A 10,042-nucleotide genomic window follows, 5' to 3' on the forward strand; every position below is an offset into this window, starting at 1 on the left:
TGCATCCAGAATATATAAAGAACTCTCACAATTTAATAATAACAAAAATGGCAAAAGATTACAACAAATAGTTCACCAAAGATATATAGATGGCAAACAAAAGAACATGAAAAGATGCTGAATATCAGTTATTGGAGAAATGCAAATTAATTGTACAATGAGCTACTCTTACACAGCTTCTAGAAAGACTAACAATACTAATAATACCAAGTGCTGTCAAGAGAGCAAAACACTGGAACTCTTATATGTTGCTGGTAGGCATCCAAAATGGTACAGTTACACTGTAAAACAGTTTGGTAATGTCTTGTGAAGTTAAACATACACTTACCACATGACCAAGCAATCCCACTCTATTTACCCCCAAAATATGAAAACATATGTCCACACGAATGCCTAAACATGAGTGTGTTCATACCAGCTTCTTTCATAATAACCAAAAATAAGAAAAAATTCAAAAGTACATATCTTGGTCTATGGTAAGCAAATGGAGTATCATTTGACTACAGAAAGGAACAGACTGTTGAAACATGTCACAACACAGATGAACCTAAAAAGCATTAAGGTAAATGAAAGAAGCAAGATGCATAAGGCTATATACTATAAGATTCATTTGTATAACATTCTAGAAAAAAACAAAACTAGAAGAAACAAGATCAGATGTGAGAGTAGGGGAGAAGTTTAATTGTAAACAGGAACAAGCCAATGTTTTAGGGGAATGAAAATGTCCAATAGCTTGACTGTGGTGGTATTTAAATGACTATATATTTGTCAATATATATAGAACTGTACACTTAAGAGAGGTGAACTTCATGGTATATAAATTATACCTCAATAACCCAAACCTCATTTTCAAGAAGACACTGGAGTTACATATATCATGACAGTACATGGAAAATGCATCTGGAAATTACATTAAAACACTACCACATACAACCCACGATCATATTGTGCTAGTTTTGCATTTCCTTTTATGAAAATACCTGTTAAGCATTAAGGATAGAAAAAATACTAAGAAATATTTTATTCTAGTTAATGACATGCCTGTGGGAGTATTTAGGTGTGAAGTGTACTGATATCCACAACTCACTTTGAAATGCATTCCACACACAAAAAAAAGGGAGACCGATGGAAGAAGAGAGGAATTAGCACACAGATAGGCAATAAAGCAAATACAGCAAAACATTCATTGTAGAATCTAAATGGTATTACATGGATGTTCAAACTATAATTATTTTGCTTGTTTTGTCTGAAAATTTTTATAATAAAATGTTGAAGGGAAAAAGACACTGATACAGAACAGCAAAGTAAACCCAAAGAAGTAGAAATGGAAATAAATGTAAAAGGAGAAATCAACAAAATGGAAAACACAATAAAGAAAATTAACAAAGGTAGTTCTTTCTGTGAAAACCTCAACAAATTGAAAATAATAAATATGACAGCAAGGCTACTCTTGATATGTGGATCCTGACAGAAGATTTTTATTATCTCTGAACAATCCGAGAATTTATGAGATCTGTCAGAGATTTCATCCAGGGCCTAGAGGAAAATATAAGCCCTGAAGTAGCTTGAAGAATGGAGGAATGGGGGAAGAGAACCAAGCTATCCGGTAGTGAGGCTGTGTGCTCTTATTTACTATCCCATCTGACCCATGCTCCTGGGTGATGGCCTTGCTAAGTCTCACAGTCCTTTGAACTTCTGTCAGCAGACATTTAAAGCAATGAATCTGAACTAGACATGGATATCAGAACTATCTGGAATGTGACAATGCACATAAGTAGGCCTCCACAGGTGATACACCTCTGGTTGACAACCATTACATATATTCCATATGGCTAATAACAACAATACAAAGAGTGATAACATATATTGAGAACTTCCTTTATTTCTACACACATTTTTTTGGTGCTTGACATTTATCAATGCATTAAATTCTGTCCGTCCTGTAAGTTCTAGCCTTTAGCCCCATTCTACAAACAGGCAAAGAGCAGCTAAGTCACGTGTACAAAGTGACAGCTTGTGAGTGAAGAAGCTAGAATCTGAATCTAGGCTGTGAGCTCCCAAGTCCAAGCTCTTCACCACTGGGCTATGGAAGAATAACAAACCTCCTTCCTCTGCCCCAGTCCAAAACAATCAAAGCAATACTTACTTAGTGCCTCTACAGCTCCACACCTGGATGAATGAGAATAAGATATGGACTCTTGCCTCTAGGGGTTTGTGTTCCAGGTAGAAAATTAAACCACAGGCTTTTGGCTATGGTTTAAAGAAAGTTACCAACTGGAATGCAAAAACAGAAGCTTAGCAATGTTGCTGAAAGTTACATAGATAGCCAACAAAGAAAGGAAAAATAAAAATTTAATGAACATTGTGAAGCCCTGCAGAGCAGAAGACCAAGGTTAATTGAACTAAATCCTTATTTTTCATAGGAGGGAAAGCGAACAGAGAAATATAGGTGTGAAGGTATTCCCTGGACCTTTGGAGATGCTCATCAGAGGAATTAGAAACCTTGAAAAGAAGCTGCCCTTGGAGGTGTGACTGCAAACGCACTGAAATTACTTCATATCCCAGACTGTTCTGCACACTCAGACTCAACATGGGAAATGTGTCTTCAAAGGATGGAAGCTGCCTTTGAGTCTGTGCTTCCTCCTTCCACAATTAATATTGAAATAAGAATGAGACTCAATTCCTGGAAACACTGGAAGCAGGAAAAAGCAGGCCATCTGCAGACCAGAAACCCTGATGAATCTCTATGGAGCAGCAGATATGGGATTGATTGATAAAGAGGAAACTGTAGGTCAAAATGTCCCTGGGAGAAGGTTCAGGGATGCTCTGAGCGAGAGGGTGCACCTGCCAGGCAGGAGTGGACTCTAGGGAAGCCATCTAGAGAGTCACCTGGAATCAGCTGGGCCTGTCTGACTACAGCTGCAGCCATGAAACTAATCTCTGAACAGCTGTTGAAAAGCAGATGCAGATTCAGTAAAGCTGAAATGGATCCCAAATCTGCACTTCTACTCTGAGCCCAGGCCATGCCCAGGCTGCTGGTCCATGGAGTGCAGTGAAGGGTAACCACCAAGAGTGGGAGAGAAAAAGACGAAGAGCAATGTCTCAAGACTTCCTCGGTCACCATAAGGGACCCTGAGCAAAAACAAACAAACAAACAGGAAAGCAGACAGTGCTCACTGAAGCATACCACTGTGTAAGTAATATGCTCTCAGGTTTACTTATTTTAATAGACAGAGATAATACAAAAGACAAAAGAGTTAAGCAGGAGGGAAGTATTGATAAGAGGAGGAATCTGACAACAGGTGGAATCAAGTTAGATTTGGAATGGCCTGAGAGAAATAAGCAAACAGAAATCTGTGTGAAGTTGACACTGTTTAGCCTCAAACTGAGAACAGACAAGGACACAGTGGTACCTGGCCTGGTAGAGCTGAAGGTCACTAAGCAAAGCTCTTTTGTCCATCCCAACTCCAATAAATTAATAAACCAGGCAGGATAATTTCCCTGAGGTAAAAGACACTGCATTTCAGACTTTAAGGGCCCACAATATGCCAAATAAAGAGGAAAGATCATCCTTTCATCTGCTTGGCTTCTGATGAACATGTGAATACCCAAGAGAGAAGGTTTAACAGCTTTCAGAAAGGGGGAGGAAGAGGAAAGAGACAAACCTAGGCACATCTCCCTATACTGGAGATGCTAGAAGGTGGAGACAGGATCTAGAGAACAATAGCAGCTGCCTCTTTCTGAACCCCAAGAATAAGGGGCTGCAGAGGGGTGGCAGGTGGGACATCATGTAGCTATCACAGCAGCTTGTTCCATCAGCCCTCAGTTGTGTCTCCAAGCCTGGGGCTTTTGAGACAAGTTCCTGGGCATGCCGCTGAGGCCAAGATCTCCCTGAGCCGTGAAGGTCCCCTTATCTGGCCCAGCTGGCCTGGCATGGGCTTACCTGGACAGCTCCATATCACGCTTTCTCCAGCTGCTATCCTGGCTTCCTCTTCTCCTTGTCCCAACCTGAAGATCCCATGTGGCTGGGCCACAAGGTATCCTGTTGAGGGGAAATGACAGAGGACTTGGTTATGAACACCTGCAGCATCCCAGAACCAAGGCCCATTCTTGCAGGGTGGAGATGGTCTGGCTTTGGTGACTGCCCTGTGAGCCTAGCCAGTGGGCCCTCAGTGCAGACCATCCACAGAGAAGGTGAGAGCATGACCATTCCTGACCGGGAGCCTGAGGCCTGCCTCATTCAGGGCCCAGATGCCCCTGAGCTGCAGCAGCCCAGAGAGGGAAACACGAGGGGGTGTGTTCCAGTCACCCTGTGGCGGGTTCCTCACCAACGGAGACCAGGTGGCTGTAGTTCTCCAGCATGACATCCCTGTGGAGGTTCTTCTGAGCAGCATCCAGCTGCTGCCACTCCTCCTGGGTGAAGTCCACAAACACGTCCCTGAAGGTCAATGTTTCCTGCAACAACACACTTCTCCTTAGCCCACTGTCACAACAAGGCGGGGTGGTGGGGGGGGGAAGAGTTGGGGGGCAGAGCACTGGCATCCCTCTACCCAGAGGGTAGAGGCCAGATATGTTGCTAAATATCCTCCAATGCACATGGCACCCCTCCACAACATAGCATTATGTGACCCAAAGGTCAAGAGTGCTGAGGTGAGAAAAGCTAAGGTTGATCAAACACACAGTGAAATGGAATGGCCACAGAAAGGACTAGAATGTGCTATATGTGAAAAGGAAGAAAATAAAAGAAAGGGGGATTCTTCCATCGAGACAAATAAATATGCACACACGATTTCTGGCAGCATGCATGAAATATGAAGGAGATATGGAAACAGGGTGAGAAGGAAAATTATTTTTCACCTTTTGTTGAACAAAGTGTTTGTTTGAATGTTTTACCATAGGTACAGAGTAATTTTTAAAAAATGCTCAATTCAATTTATTAATGCTCTATTCAGAACACATTTTTAGAATTTCCGCATCCATATTCTTAAATAAAAATGGTCTTTCGCTTTTTACTTTTCTGTAGTAACTTCCTCGAATTTAGGTGGCATCATAGCATGAACTGGATTCCTTCTAACCTTTCAACAACAGCCTAGAAGAGTTGAACACAGAAATTATCTGGTATTTAAAATTTTGTGAAAGTACAATCAGTCCAGGATTTGGGAAAGCAAATTTAAAGTGTGAATACCTTTGGTTCAAAAATTCTTCCAGGTGTACTCTCCATAAATACCTGTACTATTGGGCCAACAGATACATATAAAGTGGTTCATGAGGCACTGTTTACAATAGAAAAATAAAACAAAAAAACTCAAATATTCATGAAGAGAGAAATAGTTAAATGAGACATCCATACCATGAAAAAGGAACTGAAACAGTTTCTATGTACTGATGGGGAACAACACTCATAATATAATCAAGGGGGAAAAGCAGGATGGGTATGGGGGTGTGATGGCATTTGAGAAAAAATACACATTACATGTACCTCTGCTGCTGCTGCTAAGTCGTTTCAGTCATGTCTGACTCTGTGCGACCCCACAGATGACAGCCCACCAGGTTCCCCCATCCCTGGGATTCTCTAGGCAAGAACACTGGAGTGGATTGCCATTTCCTTCTCCAATGCATGAAAGTGAAAAGTGAAAGTGAAGTTGCTCAGTCCTGTTGGACTCTTCGAGACCCCATGGACTGTAGCCTACCAGGCTCCTCCGTCCATGGGATTTTCCAGGCACAAGTACTAGAGTGGGTTACCATTTCCTTCTCCAACATGTACCTCTATTTTTAGTTAATTAAACTGAAGTAAATGCATCTACAGCACCTTATCAACAAACTGCTAACAGTGGGCATCTCTGAGGAAGAATGTGGTACTGGGGGAAGAAATAGGGATCTTTTGGATACTGTTTATTTTATGCATATTAGAACATGAGACACTTTCACAATTTTAAACATAATGAAAAGGCAAAAAGTGAACTGAAAGTGAATAGAAAAAGCAAGATAAGTTTATGCATTTAAGCAATTTTCTTTGAGAAGGCAAAAATATGAAGCACAGTTCCAAGAGTAAGAAGTAGACAAAAATGTCTTTTCCTCTCTATCTTGTTCCTTTTTTTTTTCCTTTTTGGTGAAAAGAGGAAGGACTGGAGAAACCTGAGGTGGATGACAGGTTGAGCAGAAAACAGCCAGAGCTGAGGGAACTAACAGATATTTTTTCAAGGTTACCATATAATTTCCTAATTGCTGCCTCAAATTAACTGGAAACAAAGTAGGGGTAAATTAGGAACTCACCTGGGACATGACCATCAGTCCTGCTCAGACCAAGGATGGAGATCTAGGAAGGCAGAATCAGGAGGGTTGAGGTCATTGCACACAGCCCTGAGACCACCATCACCAACCTAATAACAATCACCCCTGCCCCACAGTGAGGATGATCAGAACAGAAGGCTTGGTAGCTCCAGGCTGTTCCCTTGGCTAAGATCCCATGATTTTGCACAGTCTCATGGGAATTGATTTTCTCTCCCTAGACAGATATATGACTTGTGTTTAAAGACTTCTACTCAGAAGCCATTAACAACCTGATATTTCCTTTCTCTCAAGAATTCTATGCCTGGGAATTTATCATAATTTATTTGCAAAGATGTTAACTTTAGGTGTTTCCACCATTCAACAATCTGGAAGCAACTAAACCTCCAGTAAAGGGGACTCAAGTTTAAAAAAAATAAGACACACAAAATGGGAAATACCACATGGGCTTTAAAAATGCAACGGAATCCTGTTCTCATGTCTTAACATATTTAAAAGTAGGTTACCAGAAAGCAGGTGGGTGGGATCTCCTTTGTTAAGCTATATGCATGTACTGAAGAACATCTATTAAAATGTTGACCCTGCTTACCTTTGAGGGTTGATTTCACCTTTCCTTTTTTGCTTACTTGCATTTTATCATTTTTGACAATATTAATTACTAGTAAAATAAAAAGGAGAAATCATTACAAATCACCTAATTATCACACTGAGCCCTTGAAGTGACACACCCTGAGCAGTCTGGAGACAGGGACAACTTGCGGTTTGGAGGAAGGAGACTAACCAGGGCTGAGTGCAGGGCGGAAGGGAAAGGGGTGGAGGGTGAAAGGTAGGGGGATGGAGGGAGGTTAAGGGCCTGGCATTGGTCACGTCCACACGGAACTGGAAACCACTGACCTTGCTCCCTCCCACCCCGGTCCTTCCAGCCCACCAGCTCCCTGTTCCCTCCCTAATACTTCCTTATTTCCCATCATGGCCATTTGATTGCCAAGCTCTTCCTTATTTGGCAGTTTTCAAAACAAATTTTCAGCAAGGAGCTTTTGTCAACCACTGCCACTCTAGCAATCCCTGCCTTAGTATCAGAACCACAGGGTTCAGCAAGATGGAGCTTAATGAGTCATGCTTCCAGACCCAGTTACTAGCATGAAAATGGGGTAGCATAGTTAGGTGATGGCTACCTAGAGACTACTCTGAGATTTCACAGACATGCAGAAACCAAAAACATTTAGTCATTTAGTCAGGGCAGAGGAGATTCAACATTTCTGCTATAGACAAGTGGATTGTTCCTACTATGGGACTGACTGAAATAGCCCACAGCACAAGAGGGGAGCACAAATGTTGTGTGCACAAATGTGTTTAGAGTGGAGAAAGTCCTGGGAGGTAGGGAGTCAATCTTTCCAGCCTGATCATGTCCTTGCTAGCACTACCACAGGGCAGCATCCCTCCATCCATCCATAACTTTCATCTCTCTCCTGCAATAGAGGTTCAACTGACCACCATGACATAGCTCTTGATGGTGGCTAGAAGTCTTGATCTCTTTCAGCTGAAGGAAGGGACAGAGGGCACTGCAGGTTCAGTTCTTCTAGAACCTGCTATACTGTGAGCCACTTTCCTCTAACTAGAGCATTTGAGTCTGTCCTGTGGATCTCCCCACTCTGCCCTGAGGTCTGGTCTGGTGCTTCTCTTCCAACTCCCCTCAGAGAAGCTGTCTTTTTGGGGTTTAGGGTTTTTTGTTTTTTCGGTCTGGCTGCTCGGCTTGTGGGATCTTAGTTCCCTTACCAAGGATCGAACCCTGGACCCTCAGCAGTGAAAGCATAGAGTCCTAACCACTGGACCACCAGGGAATTCCCAAATGAGCTGTCTTATTACTAAGGAGGCAGGACCCAAGGATTCAAAGACAAAGATACCTTTGCTAGGACCTTCCCTTCAGGACCATGTCTCTACCTTCAACCAGGCAAACTCACCTCCTCTTGAGGTCTCAGACTGGGTCTTCTGTAGACTAACTAAGGAAGCCCATGGTAGATCAGCTGGCATCTGAAGCTGGTGAGCTGTTGGCTGTTATGAACCCTGACCCTGGAAAGGGAATGACCACATAGGAGATGCAGTTAGCAAAGTCTATGATGGAGCAAAGTTGAGAAAAACCCAAATGTTTCCCTTGACACTAGAAGGCACAGTGCCTCCCTCTAGTTTTAAAAATTGACATTAGTAAGCTCAGTTACCACCACCATTAGATAAAGAGCTAGGCACTGCCTTACTTCCTAAGAGTCTGGGCTCTGGAATGAAGCTGACCACCTGCTCTGCTGCTTTTCTTCGGTTAATAACAGAGGTGAGTGCCTACTATGCCTGTTCTACATGAACAGAGTTCCCCCATCTTGAGGAGCCATATTCTTAGCAGGGAAGAGACAGTAAGCAATAAAGTTGATAAATTCAAGGTATGTTAGTTATAAACACATAAATAGTATGCTGAAAAAAAGAACAAGGATCCCCCTAGTTTACTGTGTGACTTGGGCCAAGTGTCCGAGCCTTTCTGTTCTTGCTTTCTCTCTGTAAAATGAAGAGAACCATCGTGCCTACTCATGGGGCTATTGTGATGACTAACGTGAAACAGTGCTGTCTGGTATTCACTACGCACTAAGTAAACAGTTGGGCTTCCCTCATAGCTCAGTCGGTAAATAATCTGCCTGCAATGCAAAAGACCCAGATTCGATTCCTGGGTTGGGAAGATTCCCCTGGATAAGGAAATGGCAATCCACTCCAGTATTCTTGCCTGAAAACTCCCATAGACTGAGGCGGGCTACAGTCCATGGGGTCACAAGAGTCGGACAGGACTTAGCGACTAAACCACCACCAAGTAAACAGTTGCTAAAGGAATCAATTAATGAATCATTCGCTCGTTAACTCCGTAGTCCCCTCCCCGCCCCCCAGCCCTGTCACTCAACACCCCCCAGGCGCGAGCTCATTACCCACGGCCCACGGCCCCTCCGACCTCCCCATCCAGCCCGTCCCCAATTTCGCCTCCCCTTACTAAACTAACAGGAACCCGAGGTCTGAGGGCGTAAAACAGCCAGCGCCAATTCGCACCGCCCTCGGGGTGAGCAGAACACTTCCGCTCTCCGTTGCCCTGGGAGCCCAAGTGCTGCGCACGCGCAGGAGGGAGGTGAGGGGGCTGGGGGGATGGCAAGACAGCCAATGGGCAACATGGCGCCTTTCAGGGACGCTGGTTCTGACGTGGCTCCCTCTGAGGTTAGATGAAGAGACGAGGGAGTGCGACCATTTTCCGCGACGAGTCGTACGAAAGGCTGGGACGTGGGGGGTGGGGAGCGTCTCGGGAGGCGGGAGGCAAGCGGCCTCCGCGCAGACTGTCGTAGTGGAGCCGGGTCCACTGCCTCCGAGGCCTGGTCTCCCCGTCCTCTTGCGCCGCCGGGCCTCCTTGTGGCTGTGCTCCCTGGGGAGTTCCCATCCCTCCATCCCTCAAAGCCACGGTCTCCTCTTTCTTTAGATCATCAGAATAAGAAGCCTCAGTGATAACTACAACCTACATGAGTGCGGCCATCTTGGAGGCGGGGCCGGCCTGTTGGAACCGGGCTCTGGTGTCAGGTCAGGGATCAGAGAGCAGAGGTCAGGCACAGTTCAAGAAGCTGCCTGGAGCAGCGGATGGGGGCCAGGTTGCTGGGCCGGCAGCATGCACGAATGAAGAAACCATGATACCTGATTCTCCTGAAATAAATCGAAGAGTTCTGGTTTCTTGGAGCCTGGG

General features: G+C 44.1%; 1 protein-coding gene across 12 annotated transcripts in view; it reads right to left on the reverse strand.

Moving 5' to 3' along the window:
- The window catches only part of ZNF674 (zinc finger protein 674), a 34,591-nt gene extending 24,801 nt beyond the window's left edge, over positions 1–9,790 (reverse strand). For 2 of the 12 annotated variants that reach the window (XM_070784302.1, XM_070784290.1), the window contains exons 1-6: positions 9,311–9,790; positions 8,250–8,358; positions 6,274–6,316; positions 5,186–5,232; positions 4,329–4,455; positions 3,944–4,042 (exon numbers count right to left, since the gene is read on the reverse strand). In XM_070784302.1, coding sequence (XP_070640403.1) covers positions 3,944–4,042; positions 4,329–4,455; positions 5,186–5,221 — 262 coding nt within the window. In that variant the 5' untranslated portion in view covers positions 5,222–5,232; positions 6,274–6,316; positions 8,250–8,358; positions 9,311–9,790. Of the gene's footprint in view, positions 1–3,943; positions 4,043–4,328; positions 4,456–5,185; positions 5,233–6,273; positions 6,947–8,192; positions 8,359–9,310 lie in introns of all 12 variants that reach the window. The other 10 variants (XM_070784293.1, XM_070784295.1, XM_070784296.1 and 7 more) reach the window with 10 other exon arrangements.
- Positions 9,791–10,042: the final 252 nt, after the last annotated feature.

This window comes from Bos indicus, chromosome X (assembly GCF_029378745.1).
Source record: "Bos indicus isolate NIAB-ARS_2022 breed Sahiwal x Tharparkar chromosome X, NIAB-ARS_B.indTharparkar_mat_pri_1.0, whole genome shotgun sequence".
In the NCBI taxonomy this organism is placed as follows: domain Eukaryota; kingdom Metazoa; phylum Chordata; class Mammalia; order Artiodactyla; family Bovidae; genus Bos; species Bos indicus.